A 19,567-nucleotide genomic window follows, 5' to 3' on the forward strand; every position below is an offset into this window, starting at 1 on the left:
TTCTTGTCAGTTTTAAGGACTACCGCTTAAAAACGGGTAACATAAAATCCCACGAATAATGATTCTTCCTACTCCTCAATATATAAAATAACATTGTATAATTCTTTTTTCTTCTCTATATCTTATATTTTAAAATAAAATTTAAGATTAAATCCTAAGAGTACAAGAAGCAGGAAAGAAAAATCTGATTTACTGCCTAACTTAGACTGAAGAGTACGGAGTCCATTTGCTGTAATTCACATGTAGTCTCAAAAATAGTTTAAAAAGGATATGGAATAACTTCTACTATTTTCATATGTTTAAATTTTTAAAATTTATTTGGGTGTATGTGCTTGTATCAACTTGCTTTTAATATGAGTGTGCTTTTTGACATGCAATTCTAATATCTAGTATTTCACAATAAATTAGAAAAAACACAGTGTTGAAAGCAGAACATGCAATCTTCAATGTTTGGCAATTTTGGACCTTATTTAATGGAAAAATCACTCTAAAGGTTTGGCTTTAATTCCATGAAGGTGTCTATATTGTAGTAGTAGGCAACTGAGGTCCCCTAGTGTCACAGCTGAAAATGGCATGCATTTCTATGATTTTGTGAAGGGTGTATGGTGGGGGCAGGGTGGGGTGGAGAGTTGTGGGCACATACAAAGAACAAAAGATATTACTTTAAAATTGACTTATTATTTTAAAGCTGAGGTGAAAGAGTTGTAGAACTAGATTCACTTTGTTTTTTTAGTCAAATCTCAAGGCAAGTTTTTCTTTATTTTTAAGGGAAGAGGAGTTTGTATTTCTTTCATGTGCATAAATTTGTCATTGTAATAAAGATGATTTTTCACAAAATCCTCATCTTTGTGATTATCAACATTTATTAATCATCAAGTGGCATTATGACAATCATTTCCCTGTTATCTCAGAGTAAATGCAAAAGACCTTGTCATGGTCTAAAAGGTCTTACACAGTGTTTCTCTTACCACTTTATCTTTTGCTCATTCTACTGCATGCATTCCGAAACTACTGAGTATTCTGCCATTTCAGGTCCTGCTCTTTATCTTTCCTACTTTAGTTTTTCTTTGCTACTTAATCACTATATGTCATCTTACCTATTTATTTAGTCTTCAAGAAAGGAGTGTAAGTCTATTTTATGCCACATATATAATTTGATAATGTAAAAATCATATAATGAAAATCAGGTGTTGTAGAGAAATATTGTAAAAACTGTAAATAAACTGTAAATAAAAATTGTCTTGCATAGCATGAATAGTTAACCATATTAAATAAAAATCTAACTTTCTAGGAGGTGGAAATGGAAAGTGACATAGATGATTATCTCTGCAAAGTCAAACTACAGGAAGGAGAGAGGGAGATTTTTAACTATCCGTCTCTGTTCTTTGTCTCATGGTATTAATTTAAAGGAGGGGGTCCACTTGCAGTAACTCTTTTAAAAAAATATGAAACTCAGTATTTTTTAAACTTGGATTTATTGATGTAGAATATATATACCTTAAAATTTACCTTCTTTAGTGTACAAGTGAATTTGAGAAATGAACTCATGTAATCACAAATAGAAGAGTTTTCTCATCCAACAAAATTTCCCCATACTCCTTTATATTGCATCCTTTCCTCCCCTACCCTCAAACCCTTGGCAATCACTTATTTCTTATTCCATCCTTTTCCTTTATTTTTTTTATTTTTATTTTTTTGACAGACAGAGTGGACAGTGCAAGAGAGAGACAGAGAGAAAGGTCTTCCTTTTGCCATTGGTTCACCCTCCAATGGCCGCCGCGGCCGGCACACCACGCTGATCCGAAGGCAGGAGCCAGGTACTTCTCCTGGCCTCCCATGGGGTGCAGGGCCCAAGTACTTGGGCCATCCTCCACTGCACTCCCTGGCCACAGCAGAGAGCTGGCCTGGAAGAGGGGCAACTGGGACAGAATCCGGCGCCCGACCAGGACTAGTACCCGGCATGCCGGCGCCGCAAGGCGGAGGATTAGCCTAGTGAGCCGCGGTGCCGGCCCCATCCTTTTCCTTTAAATTCATTTATTTGTTTTATATTCCTCATAGACTAAATATAGTTGAGTTTTAATTATTACCAAATTGGACAACTCTTATGTTTTAATTGGTGAGTTTAGACCAATTACATTTCATGTAATTGTTGATATATCTGGATTAAAAATTATTACTGGGGCGGGGCTTGGTACAACAGGTTAAAGCCTTGGCTTGCAGCATTGGCATCCCATATAGGCACTGCTTTGAGTCCTGGCTGCTCCACTTCTTATCCAGCTTTCTCTCTGTCTCTACCTCTCTATAACTCTTTCAAATAAATAATATAAATCTTTAAACTAAAAATAAAAAATGTTACTCTTCTGATTGTTCTATTTTTTTAAGATATATTTATTTATTTGAAAGTCAGAGTTACACAGAGAGACAAGGAGAGGCAGAGAGAGAAAGGTCTTTCATTCCCAGGTTCACTCCCCAATTGGCTGCAAAGGTCGGAGCTGTGCCATTCCGAAGCCAGGAGCTTCTTCCGGGTCTCCCAGGTGGGTGCCAGGACCCAAGCACTTGTGCCATCTTCTACGGCTTTCCCATGCTGTAGCAGAGAGCTGGACTGGAAGTGGAGCAGCCAGGACTTGAACCAGCACCAAAATGGGGTGCTGGCACTGCAGGCGGCAGCTTTATCCTCTACGCCACAGCTCCAGCCCCTCTATTTGTTCTTTATTCCTTTTTTCTGTTCATTCTGCTTACTTGTGGATAGTTATTTTTAGTGTTCTATTTTATCTCCATTGTTGGTTCATTGTTTATAGCTCTTTTAAAGATTAGTTTTGGTGGTTACCTACACATTTTAATTTTTAAAAAATAAGAAATGATAGAAAATAAATTTGTACTATATTAATATTGGTGGTTTGGAGATTGGACTTGAATGACTCTCCCTTACCTTTCTGTGTATTTATTATTCCTAGCTTCCAACATGGATAGTAAGATAGGAAAGGAAGTAAGAGAAAGTAGACATCTGTGTGCTAGGTGGATTAAAGAGAATAAGTTAAGAATTAAATAGAACTGTTTGATAATTCATAATTACAACAAGCTGCTTTATGGAATGGTATAGAAAATAAGTTAATGTTTATATATTGTAAAATATATGATGATACCTTTTTGTTAGAGCTCACATATTTAGTCTTGAGCAGAATGAACGGTTTTCATGGACATAGTTTTGCCCTATTTTCTGAAGCTTTCCTGAATATTTAACAAAGCCAAGTCTTCCAGAGGTCAGTTGTACCTGACAACAAATAATACAGGCCATTAAAATAAAAATCGTTTCCTATAAAGAATACATACTATTACAATAGCCTTTAGAACATTGTAGATCATTTCTGTTAATATTCTAAAATATATACAAGTGAATATTTTAGAAAATGTATGGGTTCTGTTGTCAAGGAGGAGGTGTAATACAAATGTAATTCTGAATGTTTTCAGTAGGCCTCTTTTCATTTTTTAAAAACAGATTCTATATCTGCTTTGTAATGCATTCTGGACTTTTTGTTTTCTCTCTAGCTATTCAAAGGTTTTGTGCATAGCATTTGAAGTACTTCAGGGCTTACAGTATATGAACAAACATGGTATAGTACACCGAGCACTGTCTCCTCATAATATCCTGTTGGACCAAAAGGTAATTGTCAAATAATAAAATAAACATTTCTGTATTGTTTGGAATTGGATGCTACTGAAATCATGCCCATTCAATTTATCAGAGTAACCATAAGAATAATAATGCAATTTAAGAGTGTTCATAATGAAAGGTCTATATGAAATTGATATGCTTCTCATTATTAGAAAAAAGAATATTTCAATTACTTGAAATCTGTGTGTCTTTTACCAGGACTCATTTTAACGTTGTATTTTTTTTTTCCTTCTACTGCTTTGTTTTTGGGGGGGTGAAGAGGGAAGGGTTCCTGGCCCCCAACTCCCATCCTGCCCAGAACTAGAGTGAACCAGCAAATTGGAAGCAGGATTGGATAAATGTCTTTGCCCTAGGTCTCCCAAATACATAGTTTTTTAAATAGAAAAATATGATTTATTTATATATATATTATGTATATACATGCTTTACATATTTACATATTTAATGAGTATAAATCAGACTAAGTATTGACAGATTTTTCCTAAAATTATGGTATTTTATAACATTTTACATATTGACACTTTAATAAAATAGTATATCTTATTATTTAATAGTTGCCTTACATTTAAAATATATAATAATAATTTTTCCTTGTCGAATATATATTTCATGGTGATTTTTCTTCATTTTTTTGATAGGGACATATTAAATTGGCTAAATTTGGACTTTATCACATGACAGCTCACGGTGATGATGTTGATTTTCCAATTGGGTAAGGAGGTTTCCATCTATTTTAAATTCTGTCTTTAATTTTGTAATCTTTCATAAAATTAAAAATTTATATTTATTTTTGACATGAAAACAGTTTTCCTGTGTTTTAAATCTTGTTTTTTCACATACCTTTTTAAAAGATTATACAGGCCGGCACCGCGGCTCAATAGGCTAACCCTCTGCCTACGGCGCCGGCACACCGGGTTCTAGTCCCAGTCAGGGCACTGGATTCTGTCCCGGTTGCTCCTCTTCCAGTCCAGCTCTCTGCTGTGGCCCGGGAGGGCAGTGGAGGAAGGCCCAAGTCCTTGGGCCCTGCACCCACATGGGAGACCAGGAGAAGCACCTGGCTCTTGGCTTCGGATCAGCGCAATGCACCGGCTGCAACTGCCATTGAGGGGTGAACCAATGGAAGGAAGACCTTTCTATCTGTCTCTCTCACTGCCCCACTCTGCCTGTCAAAAAAAAAAAAGTATACAATGAGTTTTTCCTGTCATCCAAAAATCCCTGGTATTGATCTTTCATTGAATTGGCAGAGAGGCCAATAAATTATTGCCCTTTTTTTTTTTAACCTTATAGTATTTCATAGTACTATAAGAGAATTATACTTCATTGAGAATTAAATAGTAGTCTAAGGCAAGAAGACTGATCAGATACTAAATTAATAATATTGTGTATATGAAGAGACTGAAAAGCAATACCCTTATATTATTTTGATTAAATGTTTTAATTCCCAGTTCTTTAAGTTATTATCATATATTAGGGTCCAACTTGAGTATTGCTAATATGACTCAAGGAAATGTGATAAATTACACTATATGTGTAATTTCAGAGACATTTATTTAATTATTTCTTTAATAGAATTCCATATGTGTATTGCCCTCCAAAAAAGAAAAGGAGATTCATGCGGGCATTGTGGTGAAACTGGATAAGCCACTGCTTCGGATGCCCACATCCTGTATCGGAATGCTGATTTGAGTCCAGTTTAACTTCCTGCTAATGCATCCTAGAGGCAGCAGTGATAGCCTACGTGGTTGGGGATCCACCAGTCATGTAATTAGGCCTGAATGAAATTGTAGACTCCTGGCTTCAGCCTGCTCCAGCCCAGCTATTGTGGGCATTTGTAGAGTAAACCAAGGATTAGAAGATCTTTGTCTCTCTGCTTTTCAAATAAGTAGACAAACAAATCTTTACCAAAAAGAAAGGAGTGGAGATTTCTTTCATGCTATACTCAAATAGATGCTTTTGATATAGACTTATGTGTTTTATTATTTGTATGATCACTTTTAAACATTTTAATAATGTGATTGTTGTGATTCTTTTCTGAGTATTTAAATTGACATTGTTTTAGTTACAAACACAGTACAAAGAATTCTTTCATTCCCCTTGTCAGATTCCCCAAATGTTAACATTTCACTACATATACCTTATCTGTCTTTTCTTAGTGACTATATTGTAAATGTGTATAATGATTTTTTTCAGATATACTTAAGAGTAATTACCATACATCATTGCCCTTTATTCCTGAATACTTTAGTTTATATTTCCTAAAGAATTTTCTCAATCTCAGAATAATTATCAAAATGAGGAAACTGAAATTAATACAATATTATTATCTATCCTAGAGAACCTAACCATGTTTTTAAAAATTGTGTTTAATGTTTTTTAAAATTTTTTAACAAAAATTTTTTAAAAGACACATAAAAATTATACACATTTATTGGCTAGCATGTAATGTTTCCATATATGGCATATATATTGTGCAATTTACTATCAAGGTAATGTATATGTTTCCTCTGACATTAGTACATCTCTATGTTGAAAACATTTAGAATCCAATTTTCTATTTTTTAAACATAGGAATATATAATACCTTAACATTATGTGTAGTCAGTGAGCAATAGAACTCTAGAACTTACAGTGTGATTTTTTTTTAATAGTATTCATTTCTGGTTTGCTCTTTGGGCTTCCTACAATGAATTCTGTCATACTTTTGCTGAGAATAATGAGTCATGGAGTGTGTTTCTGATGTAGACTATTGCTGAAAAGTTTAATTAGATTTTTAAAGCCCAATTTGTGTGTTGCCATTTTATCTTTAAAACTTAGATTTTTTATTTTTTTCCTACCTAAAATTTTCATTACTTAAGATTACCTCATAATCTTAGGTTGTATTCAATAAAGAAACACTTATTGAGCACTTTTTGGCCTGATGAATATAAAAAAAATGATGGTAGATTCCTATGCTCAACCTCATTTCTGAGTTGGAAAATTTTCTGTTTCGATGTCTCACTTCTTAAGATGTGTAAATTCATAATCTTACAGTTTTGCGGTCACATGGAAACCTAGTTCTTTTGATAAGCATAACAATATTTTGTCAAGACAGCCTATAATTTCTTATTTTAAAAACCCTTTTGAATGTAATAGGTTCTCAACCTCTGTTCTTTTTTATTGTTATTAATTTTTATTTATTTGAAAGGCAGAGAGACAGAGAGAGACAGGAATCTTCTAAACACTGGTTCACTCCCTAAATGGTCTCAGCATTCAGGGTTAGGGCAGACTGAAGCCAGTAGCCTGGAACTCTATCCAGGTATTCCATGTGGGTGGCAGGGACCCAAGTATTTGAGCCATCACCTACTGCCTCTCTAGGTCTGCATTAGCAGGAAGCTGGAATAAGAAGTGGAGCCAGGACTCAAGTCCAGGTACTCTGATGTGGGATGCCAGCATCCCAAGCTGCGTCTTAACTGCACCCTCAAACATACAACCTGTATCTTCTTTGTCATGTATGATAATTGCCTTTCAAAGCAGGACTTAGAAGCTGAAGTAAATGATTGTTAATGATTCTTCCTTTTGTCTAAATCAAATTGTGTAAGAGAAGACTCCAAAAACATAGTTCAAACCTAGATTATGTTAAGTTTTTTCTTTAAGTTAAAGGTGCTTTAATGGTAAATAAAAGGAGGAGGATTTTCTTTAAACATATTGAGCAGTTTGAAGGACTACACTTGAATTTAAAATGTTTGGATAAATTGATCTTGTTTTACCATTTGGTCTGGCTTACTTTGAAGTCATAGACCCAAAGGGTCTTACCAGAAAGTATCAAAGAGTAAAACGTGAAACATTAGCCAGGAAAAATAAAGTGATCAAACAGCTATGGCATGAAAGAAAATATTTACATCAGAAGAAGCTTGCAGTTGATTCAAAAGACAAATATTAAGGAACAACAAAGTAAAATGTTACCATCTGTTTCAAAATATTGTAAAGAGTTAGAAATTGGACACTCATTTCAGTTGGCCAGTAGCTTAATACCTTGTTAAAACATCAAACAGATGATGAAAGCCATTTATATTTATCTCACCAGTCATACTCACAGCAAAGATCTGGTAATTATCTTTGAGTGCTAAAATGCTATGCTAAAGAAGAGAAGGATATTGAAAGATAACATACATCAAAAACAATTCTGAGGATTGTTGTTTTTATTAATTTGTCTTGATTAAAAGGAAAATTGGAATTTCTGTAGCAAGGGTTACCTCTGTACTTCTGTCAGAAGTTTTTGATATGAAAATTTACCCATGGTTTTGTTTTTTGCCCATATTGTCATTTTTGTATTATATGTACTGGAAATCAGGAAAAAGGTAAAGTTTGCTTTTCAGATTGCATTGTGGTGGTAATGATGAAAGCACAATGTTGTATTTGTGTCACATTTTCCATTTTTATAAAGCATCTTTTTGTATTCACTAATATTTATAACAGTTTTATGAGGTAAGTACTATTATTCGATTTTATAGATGTAAGTACCCAAAGCACATATAAAGTAAGTGGTAGAACTGAAATTAAAGCATTGTTGTTATAGCAACAAGCCCAGGGCTTTTCCCAGTAGGTTTCAGCTGTTCTAGAGATTTCAGATATTCATTTAAAAGAGCAGTGTGATTATCTTAGGGTAAAATAAGATAATACAAATTTGTATATGAGAGAACTACTTGTGTAAATTAGAAGATGCTGATGTCAGAATGAGTAAAATGAAAAGGGATTTAAAAGTTTAATTTGCCTATTTGAATTTATTTTTAATGCCTTGACTTATTTGATGCACATTTCACACATAAATAAGAAATACTGGCAATAAGAATGTGAGAAAGTGGCCATAGAAAAGGAGAAATGGAAGTAATATTTGAGACCTACTTTACATATATTATATCAGTATTACATAATGCTTAAATACATTTTGATTATAGTTATTTCAGGATGGCATAGTTTAATTAAATTGAAACATCTAGATTATTGTGCTCATAATTAGGTATGACCATTAAAAAAGTGCATGTATATATATATATAATAAAGAGGGCAAAATTCCATTAGTTTTTCTTCTAAACCTGTTCTTGTTCCTTTTACTTAATAGGCAGAGAGATTCAAATACAACAACTGGTTATATATATCTAATTCTTATTTACTGTTGGCTTTTTGTTTATTAAAGATTTAATTTATTGAAAGGCAGAGTTACAGAGAGAGAGAGAGACAGAGACAGAGAGATCTTCCAGCTGCTGGTTCACTCCCCAAAAAGGCTGCAATGGCCAGAGCTGGACCAATCCGAAGCCAAGAGCCAGGAGCTTCTCCTGGGTCTTGGCCATCTTCTGCTGCTTTCTCAGGTGCACTAGCAAAAAGCTGGATTAGAAGCGGAGCAGCAGAAACCTGAAATGGCACTCATATGGGATGGCGGCATCACAGGTGGTGGATTTACCCACTATGCCACTGCGCCAGCCCCTACTGTTGGCTTTTTAAACTGTTGTTTGTAAGATAGTCCCAATGAGCATTTCAAAAGGAAATTTTATTTTGAACAAACCTATACTACATATTCTATGTTTAAATTCCATTGTTAGTTGCAGAGGGTTTATAAAATAAGTAAGATATAGGAGTGCCCTCAGTGAGTTTTTAAACTTTTACATTGAAATTCTTATTTTATATATGAAGTTTAGCATATAAGACAAAAATGTAAAGCACTATACAAGTAGATTTCAAAAGGTTGATGGAAATATATTAAAATGTAAATTTATTCAAAAAGCATTTTTTAATTTCAGCAAATTCGTGTATTTTATGTATACAGATTTTGAAAAAGGTTTGAGACCCATACGTATGTAGTTATTCAAAAAGTTCGTGGAAAATTCATATTATGAAATTATAAAAATTCATATTATGAAAGGTTTCAAATTTTTTTGGACTCTTAATTCTAGTTTTCCACAAAGTTTTTTAATTAACCTCATATATCTCTATAGTCTGTTACATAATGTATAGAATAGACAAAATGAGTACCTTATGGACTCAGGCATGTTGAATTCCTTTGTGGGGAAAAATTTAAATCTTTTGTGGAGTCATTATAGAAGAATAAAATAATTATGGAGAAAGCAGAAATATGCTAATCTTCCCCTCATTTATATTCATATTTGATGTGTTTTCAATAAAAATTCCAACTGTGTATAAAAGACAACATGGCAAAATAGTCCCAAATTTATACAAAAATGGAATAAATACAATCTACTTCTGAAGAGAAACTAAAAGATCTGTTTTTTTTTTGAAAAGGCTGTTTTAACAGTTACCAATAATTATTTGTAGAAAGTTATAGACAAAAACTAATGTAGTAGGATAGCATTAGACAAATTGTCCAATGGAACAGAAGATGGTGCTAAGAAGCAAACCTACACATATGTGGAGAGTCGTTTCATGTAGCCCTAGTATTGCAGACTAACTGGGGAAAAAAACATTTTATTAAACGAACATTGTGCAACTGACAATCAGCCATGGCTTTTTCTCCCCTCATATTAGAAATAGATTCCAAGTGGATCAAAAAACTTAAATATGAAATGCTAAACTATTAAACTTTTAGTAAGTAACATAGGAGATCATTTTGACAGTATAAAGATTAAAAATTAATGAATTTGAAAGATTAAGAACTTCTCATTCATAAGCAGACACCATAAAGAACATGAAAACACAAGCCACAAACTGGTAGGTAGTATTTGAAGTCATAATTACTGAAAAAGATAAAGAGCTCTTTCAAGACAATAAGAAGAAGTTCAACTGTACAGAAAAAAGGTTAACATAAGAAATCTGAGACTGCCTTCTTTAGAAACTAGGTCCTACTTGGAAGATTTGTCCTTGGCGTGTGCTGGGAAATTGAATTTTAGAAGTATTCCTATGTTACCCTGCTTGCTGAGGCCAATTAACCGTGCTTCCTTGCACAAACAATATGATTTATGATGCATATTTGCTCTCCTTCAAGGAGTGTTGAATCTCCATACATGCCAGTCAGTGAGTGCCTGTGTGACCAGTCCCTGAGAAAACCATGACAATGATTCTTCTTAATATATTATTTCAGAGATAGAGACACACACACATAGGTAAGAAGAGAGACTGACACAGATAGAGCTCCAATCCCTAGTTCATTTAGCAAATGCCTGCAATGGCTAGGGTTGGTCTGGATCCAGCCAGGAACACAATCCAGGACTCCCATATTGGTGGCAGGAACCCAGTTACTGCAGTCATCACCTCTGCATCCCAGTGTCTGCAATTTGCAAGAAGGTGGAATAAGGAACCAGAGCCAAGAATCTAACCCAAGCAAACTGATGAAGGATGTGTTCATCATAAACCTCTGGGCTAAACACTATTTCTGATAATGGTTTTTTAATGAGCTTCTCTTGCCTGAATCATAGCACACATCCTGCTACATTTTTGTTTCTGAGGGAAGAGACAATCCTGTGTGATCACTGATAAGAGGGAACAAGCATAAGGAAGCCTGCATAGAGTTTTCTCAGGACTTCTTTTTCCTTTGTTATTCATCCATGTATCCTTACTATTTCATTGTAATAAATCTTAGCCAAAAGGAAACTAGATGAAGTCCCATGAGTCCTTCTACTGAATTTCCGAAGATGGAGGTAGTCTTGGGTACTCCAACATAATTAACCTACTAGAGAAATGAGCAGAAGATTTGAATGGATACATCCATCACACAGTAATAAACTAAACGGCTAATAAACATAAGCATACACCTCAAACTAGTTAATATTTGAGGCAATCAAAATTGAAATCACAAAGACATACAGATCTTTCTCACCAGATTATCAAATATTAAAAATTCTGCCCAATAACAAATGTTGGTAAAGAAGTAAGCAATAGGGACTGTCATATGCTGCTGGTGGGTATATGGGTTGGCTTAAGTCCTTTTGGAAAATATTTGGCATGATGTAATAAAGCTGAAAGGGCACATATATAATGGCCTAGAAATTCAAATTTGTAAATGTATACTATATAGAGTATTCTGTGCAGAATTGCTTATATTAAAAGTCAATAAATCATTGACATTTGAATGGATACATCAATTATGATATATTTGTAAAATAGAAGTAAAAGTGGTGTGCAGTTACATGCGTTAATTTAGATAACTTTCAGATAATTAATGTTGATTGAAAAAGCAAAAGAATATGATCAACCTAATTCCAACGGGGTGTGTGTCTGTGTGTGTGTGTGTATGCTAGACTGAACAGTATTTTTTTTAGAGTTAGAAACAGGTGGAAAAACTATAAGGAAATGATAGTTAAGATATTGTTACTTTTTTGAGGGATAGGAATATAGATGCAATCTGGCCAAGCAGAGAAGGTGCTTTAGTGAAAATTTGATATTCTTCACTTTAACTGCTTTTTGATAAGTTGATGTTCATGAAAACTTTATTCCATATTCATATTTAATATGCAGCCTTTTCACAGACTGGTTGAATGGTTTAAGGAACAAAGCCCATCTATTTGCTGCCTACAAGAAACACATCTTTCCAACAAAGATGCACGCAGACTGAAAGTAAAAGGTTGGAAAAAGATATTCCATGGCAACAGAAACCAAAAAAAAGCAGGTGTAACCATATTAATATCAGACAAAATAAACTTTAACACAAAAATTGTTGAGAGAGACAAAGAGGGGCACTATATAATGATTAAGGGTTCAATTCAACAGGAAGATGTAATTATTATAAATGTATATGCACCTAATTACAGGGCACCAGTCTATTTAAAAGATATGTTAAGGGACTTAAAGGGAGACTTAGATTCCAATACAGTAGTACTGGGGGACTTCAGTACTCCACTCTCAGAACTAGACAGGCCAACCGGACAGAAGATCAACAAAGAAACAGATTTAATCGACACTTGCCCAAATGGACCTAACAGATATCTACAGAACTTTCAATCCTACATTTAAAGAATTTACATTCTTCTCAGCAGTGCATGGAACCTTCTCTAGGATTGACCACATACTAGGCCATAAAGCAAGTCTCAGCAAGTTTAAAAGAAATAGAATCACACCATGCAGCTTCTCAGACCACAGCGGAATGAAGGTAGAAATTAGCAACTCAGGAATCCCTAGAGTATGCAAACACGTGGAGACTGAACAGCATGCTCCTGAATGAACACTGGGTCATAGAAGAAGTCAAAAGAGAAATCTAAAACTTTCTGGAGGTAAATGAGGATAACACAACAACATATCAAAACTTACGGGATACGGCAAAAGCAGTGTTAAGAGGAAAGTTTATAGCAATAGGTGCCTACATCAAGAGATTGGAAAGGCACCAAATAAATGAGCTTTCAACGTATCTCAAAAATCTAGAAAATCTGCAGCAAACCAGAACCAAATCTAGTAGGAGAAGAGAAATAATTAAAATCAGAGAAGAAATTAACAGGATTGAATCAAAAAAAATTACAAAAAATCAGTCAAGCGAAGATCTGGTTTTTTGAAGAAATGAATAAATTTGACACACCATTGGCTGAACTAACTAAAAAAAAAGAGAGAAAAGACCCAAATCAATAAAATCAGAGATGAAAAAGGAAACGTAACAACAGACACCACAGAAATAAAAAAGAATCATCAGAAACTACTACAAAGAGTTGTATGCCAGCAAACAGGAAAATCTATCAGAAATGGATAGATTCCTGGACACATGCAACCTACCTAAATTGAACCATGAAGACATAGAAAACCTAAACAGACCCATAACTGAGACAGAAATTGAAACAGCAATAAAGGCCCTCCCAAAAAAGAAAAGCCCAGGACCAGATGGATTCACTGCTGAATTCTACCAGACATTTAAAGAAGAACTAACTCCAATTCTTCTCAAACTATTCAGAGCAATCGAAAAAGATGGAATCCTCCCAAATTCTTTCTATGAAGCCAGCATCACCTTAATCCCTAAGCCAGAGAAAGATGCAGAATTGGAAGAAAATTACCAGTATCCCTGATGAATATAGATGCAAAAATCCTCAATAAAATTCTGGCCAATAGAATGCAACAACACATCAGAAAGATCATCCACCCAGACCAAGTGGGATTTATCCCTGGTATGCAGGGATGGTTCAATATTCGCAAATCAATCAATGTGATACACCACATTAACAGACTGCAGAAGAAAAACCATATGATTATCTCAATAGATGCAGAGAAAGCATTCGATAAAATTCAACACCTTTTCATGATTAATACTCTAAGCAAATTGGGTAGAGAAGGAACATTCCTTAATACAATCAAAGCAATTTATGAAAAACCCACGGCCAGCATCCTATTGAATGGGGAAAAGTTGGAAGCATTTCCACTGAGATCTGGTAGCAGACAGGGATGCCCACTCTCACCACTGCTGTTCAATATAGTTCTGGAAGTTTTAGCCAGAGCCATCAGACAAGAAAAAGAAATTAAATGGATACAAATTAGAAAGGAAGAAGTCAAACTATCCCTCTTTGCAGATGATATGATTCTTTACTTAGGGGACCCAAAGAACTCTACTAAGAGACTATTGGAACTCATAGAAGAGTTTGGCAAAGTAGCAGGGTATAAAATCAATGCACAAAAATCAACAGCCTTTGTATACACAGACAATGCCATGGCTGAGGAAGAACTGCTAAGATCAATCCCATTCACAATAGCTACAAAAACAATCAAATACCTTGGAATAAACTTAACCAAGGACGTTAAAGATCTCTACGAAGAGAATTACAAAACCTTAAAGACAGAAATAGAAGAAGATACCAAGAAATGGAAAAATCTTCCATGCTCATGGATTGGAAGAATCAATATCATCAAAATGTCCATTCTCCCAAAAGCACTTTACAGATTCAATGCAATAGGAATCAAAATACTGAAGACATTCTTCTCAGATCTAGAAAAAATGCTGAAATTCATATGCAGACACAGGAGACCTCGAATAGCTAAAGCAATCTTGTACAACAAAAACAAAGCCAGAGGCATCACAATACCAGATTTCAGGACATACTACAGGGCAGTTGTAATCAAAACAGCATGGTACTGGTACAGAAACAGATGGATAGACCAATGGAACAGAATAGAAACACCAGAAATCAATCCAAACATCTACAGCCAACTTATATTTGATCAAGAAGCTAAAACTAATTCCTGGAGCAAGTACAGTCTATTCAATAAATGGTGCTGGGAAAACTGGATTTCCACATGCAGAATCATGAAGCAAGACCCCTACCTTTCACCTTACACAAAAATTCACTCAACATTGATTAAAGACTTAAATCTACGACCCGACACCATCAAATTATTAGAGAACATTGGGGAAATCCAGCAAGATATTGGCACCAGCAAAGACTTCTTGGAAAAGACCCTGGAGGCACAGGCAGTCAAAGCCAAATTTAACTATTTGGATTGCATCTAATTGAGAAGTTTCTGTACTACAAAAGAAATAGTCATGAAAGTGATAAGGCAACCGACAGAATGGGAAAAAATATTTGCAAACTATGCAACAGATAAAGGGTTGATAACCAGAATCTACAAAGAGATCAAGAAACTCCACAACAACAAAACAAACAACCCATTCAAGAGATGGGCCAAGGACCTCAATAGACAGTTTTCTGAAGAGGAAATCCAGATGACCAACAGGCACATGAAGAAATGTTCAAGATCACTAGCAACCAGGGAAATGCAAATCAAAACCACAATGAGGTTTCACCTTACCCTGGTGAGAATGGTTCACATACAGAAATCTACCAGCAACAGATTCTGGCAAGGATGTGGGGAAAAAGGGAATGCAAACTTGTAAAGGCATTATGGAAGTCAATCTGGAGATTCCTCAGAAACCTGAATATAACCCTACCATACAACCTAGCCATCCCACTCCTTGGAATTTACCCAAAGGAAATTAAATTGGCAAACAAAAAAGCTGTCTGCACATTAATGTTTATTGCAGCTCAATTCACAATAGCTAAGACCTGGAATCAACCTAAATGCTCATCAAAAGTAGACTGGATAAAGAAATTATGGGACATGCACTCTATAGAATACTATACAGCAGTTAAAAACAGTGAAATCTGGTCATTTGCAACAAAATGGAGGAATCTGGAACACATCATGCTGAGTGAAGTAAGACAGTCCCAAAGGGACAAATATCATATGTTCTCCCTGATCATTGACAACTAACCGAGCACCAAAAAGGAAACCTGTTGAAGTGAAATGGACACTATGAGAAACGGTGACTTGATCAGCCCTTGTCCTGACTGTTGATGAACAACTTAATACTTTATCCCTTTTAGTATTTTTTTGGTTGTTCTGCTTAATACTATTGGTTGAATTCTGTAATTAATACACAGTTATTCTTAATTGTTGAAATTTAACTGAAAAGTGATCTCTGTTAAATATAAGAGTGGGAATAAGAGAGTGAAGAGATGTACAATTTGGGACATGCGCAATCAGACTTGACCCAAATAGAAGAGTTAGAAACATACCAGGGGATTCCAATTCAATCCCATCAAGGTGGCATGTACCAATGCCATCTCACTAGTCCAAGTGATCAATTTCTGTTCACAGTTGATCATAATGATAGGTCTAAGAGTCAAAGGGATCACATAAACAAGACTAGTGTCTGCAAATACTAGCTGATAGAATAAAAAAGGGAGAGAATGATCCAACATGGGAAGCAGGATACACAGAAGACTCATAGAATAGTGGATGTCCTAAACAGCACTCTGGCCTCAGAATCAGCCCTTAAGGCTTTCGGATCTGGCTGAAGAGCCCAGATGTATTTCAGGGATGGAATGCCAAGACACTCTGGCAAAAAAACAAACAAACAAACAAAAAAAACCTAAATGATAGATCTCTGCGAGTGAGATCCCAGTGGAAAGAACAGGTCATCAAAGAAGGAGGTACCTTTCTCTGAAGGGAACAGAGAACTTCCACTTTGCCTATGACCTTGTCTAAACATGATCAGAGTCGGCGAACTCAAAAGGCTTCCATAGCCTTGGCAGCTCATGACAAGAGCCTAGGGTGATTACTGACGCCATTAACAAGAGTGTCTATTTGTTAAGTCAACAATAGAAGTCCCTGTGTACTTACTCCTCATGTAGGATCTCTGTCCTTATTGTGTTGTTCAATGCGATTTAATGCTATAACTAGTACTCAAACAGTATTTTTCACTTTGTGTTTCTATGTGGATGCAAACTGTTGAAATCTTTATTTAATATATACTAAATCGATCTTCTCTATATAAAGATAATTGAAAATAAATCTTGATGTGAATGGAAGGGGAGGGGGAGGATTGCAGGTGGGAGAAAAGTTATTGGGGGGGGGCAAAGCTATTGTAATCCATAAGCTGTACTTTGGAAATTTATATTTATTAAATAAAAGTTAAAAAATTTCAAAAAATATATGCAGCCTTTAATCAACATTTGCTAAAACAGTTTTTAAAAAAATTTTTGAGTGTGAGGACATAGGTGTCCTTATACGTTGCTTTGAGAATATGAGTTAAAGTTGATAGAACTTCTGCAAAAGGCAACTTGTTATGATACATCAAGTGCATGCACCTTGTAACAGCACTTTGAAGGCTTTATCTTGCATGTATACATATATTTGAAGGAAATGGTATATTTATGTTATCTTTATTTTAATCTTGTTTCTAGTATCAAAAGAATGGAACTCCCAAAATGTCCTTTGTCAGTTCAGTCAAATAAAAGTTAGTGCATCAACACAATGAAATTATCGGCAGTTTTGAAAAAAAAAAATGGGACACTGTATACTTCTGGGTTTTTTTTTTTTATTTTTTTGATAGAGTGGACATTGAGAGAGAGAGAGACACGGGGAAATGTCTTCCTTTGCCTTTGGTTCACTCTCCAGTGGCCGCTGCGGCTGGCGCACCACGCTGATCTGATGCCAGGAGCCAGGTGCTTCTGGTCTCCCATACAAGTGCAGGGTGCAAGGACTTGGGCCTTCCTCCACTGCACTCCCGGGCCACAGCAGAGAGCTGGCCCAGAAGAGGGCAACCGGGACAGAATCCGGCACCCTGACTGGGTCTAGAACCCGGTGTGCCGGCACAGCAGGCGGAGGATTAGCTTATTGAGCTGCGGCACCGGCCTTGTATACTTCTGTTTAAAGAATTATTTCTAAAATATTATTTAAGTGAAAAAAATGATCGAGTGCAGAGTACATTCTAACAGGAGGACATAAGTGATTGTAAGTTTATAAATGGGAACAGAGATATGAGAGAGCCTTTTTCATTCATATAATTTTGCAGCTTTGAATTTCTGTTGCTAAATAAATGCTGTATTGAGAGATAAAGTGTACTTTATTTTTTGTTGTTGTTGAAGTGTAAAAATGTACTTTAAATAATAATACAATGTTAATAAAAGATACGCAAGTGCTGGCATTGAGGAATAGTGGATTAAGCCACTGCCTGCAAGGCCAGAATTCAATATCAGCACCAGTTCCTGTCCCAGCGGCTCCAGGTCACATGCACCTCCCTACTAACAGCCTGAGAAAGCAGCAGAAAATGGCCCAAGTACCGTGGCTTTTGCCACCCACGTGAGAGACTTGGATGAAACACTTGGCTTCAGCCTGCCCAACCCTGGATATTGTGGCCATCTGGAGAGTAAACCAGTGGATGTACAGTCTCTTTTTGTGTCTCTCTCTCTCTGTAACTCTTTCAAATAAATAAATAAATAAATCTTTTAAAAAAGAAAAGGTAGGCAGTAAGGAGGAAGGAAAAACTCCTAAAAACCTAGAGGACTACAAGAAAGTCAACAACTTGAAAACAGGAAAGCAAAGCAAAGAGCAAATGCTACAGAGAAATGTGATGATTTTAGAATTGTTTGGAACTGGTATATATTTACTCTTTATTCCTAGAATAAAGGCCTGTATTTTTATGGTTAGTTCAGAATTCTTCCTCACAATAGTTAATTTAAATGCTTGAGATATTTACATAGATATTACAATACTGATAGTAAAAATGCCCTACTGTTTCTTTTCCCAACTTTAGTTCTTAGTAATTATTACATTATTTTAATCTATCCTTACATGTAGGTATCCATCATACTTGGCACCGGAGGTAATTGCACAAGGAATTTCTAGAACAACTGATCATGTGCCCAGTGAAAAACCATTGCCTTCTGGCCCCAAATCAGATGTGTGGTCTCTTGGAATCATTTTGTTTGAGCTTTGTGTGGTATGTATAAGGAAATATTAAATTGATAAATTTAATATCTTTTACTATGCAAATTGATGAGATATGGGGGGAGGGCTTAACTCTCTGATTTCTTAGAAATACTGTTCCATTATAATTATATTTTTGGTATCTCTAGAAGTGTTTATACTGTTAATAAATATAATTATTACTAAGTAAATATTATCTTGGTGTCTAAAAATGTTTATATGTTACTAAGCACAAAAATACACTTTTCCTGACTAAGCAATCTTAGAAATATTTACACTAAAACTACTTTATATGTGTGTGTGTGTATTATATTTTCAAGATTCTCCGCCCTCTGCTATTCTTTACTCCCTAAATATCTTCACCTCTCCTTTTCTGTTTCCTCTAAGATTTGATTTGCAGTTAGGCTTTTTACAAGGTCTTTTCCATACATCGTCTATGTTAAAAACTAAGCTACTATTAAAAATTAATGATGAATAGAGTAATTTAAAGATCGTGAACATTTTCTTCCTCATGTAAAAGCCCAGGGAAGTTGAAGTTGGCTACGTTCCACAGTGTTATACATACAGCTTGGCAGTTGGGAATTTGTCTTCCATTCTCAACATCTAGTTCCCAAAATTTCTCTCCTCATCACCTTCTCTAGCTAGAAGGGAAGGAGAGAAGTGAGTTCAGCATTACTTTTTTTCAGGAGTTGATCTAAGTTTTGCAAATATCAGTCCAATATACTTACC

At 35.2% G+C, this 19,567-nt stretch overlaps 1 protein-coding gene across 9 annotated transcripts in view; it reads left to right on the top strand.

Annotated features, from left to right (window-relative positions):
- Nucleotides 1-19,567, top strand: part of TBCK (TBC1 domain containing kinase) — a 244,973-nt gene that overhangs the window by 41,133 nt on the left and 184,273 nt on the right. For all 9 annotated transcript variants that reach the window (XM_008267520.5, XM_089302979.1, XM_008267519.5 and 6 more), the window contains 3 exons: nucleotides 3,547-3,661; nucleotides 4,312-4,385; nucleotides 18,710-18,851. In XM_008267520.5, the coding sequence (XP_008265742.3) occupies nucleotides 3,547-3,661; nucleotides 4,312-4,385; nucleotides 18,710-18,851 (331 nt within the window). The remainder of the gene's footprint in view (nucleotides 1-3,546; nucleotides 3,662-4,311; nucleotides 4,386-18,709; nucleotides 18,852-19,567) is intronic.

Source organism: Oryctolagus cuniculus, chromosome 8 (genome assembly GCF_051225735.1).
Source record: "Oryctolagus cuniculus isolate XC-2025 breed Fujian yellow rabbit chromosome 8, ASM5122573v1, whole genome shotgun sequence".
Taxonomy (NCBI): Eukaryota; Metazoa; Chordata; class Mammalia; order Lagomorpha; family Leporidae; genus Oryctolagus; species Oryctolagus cuniculus.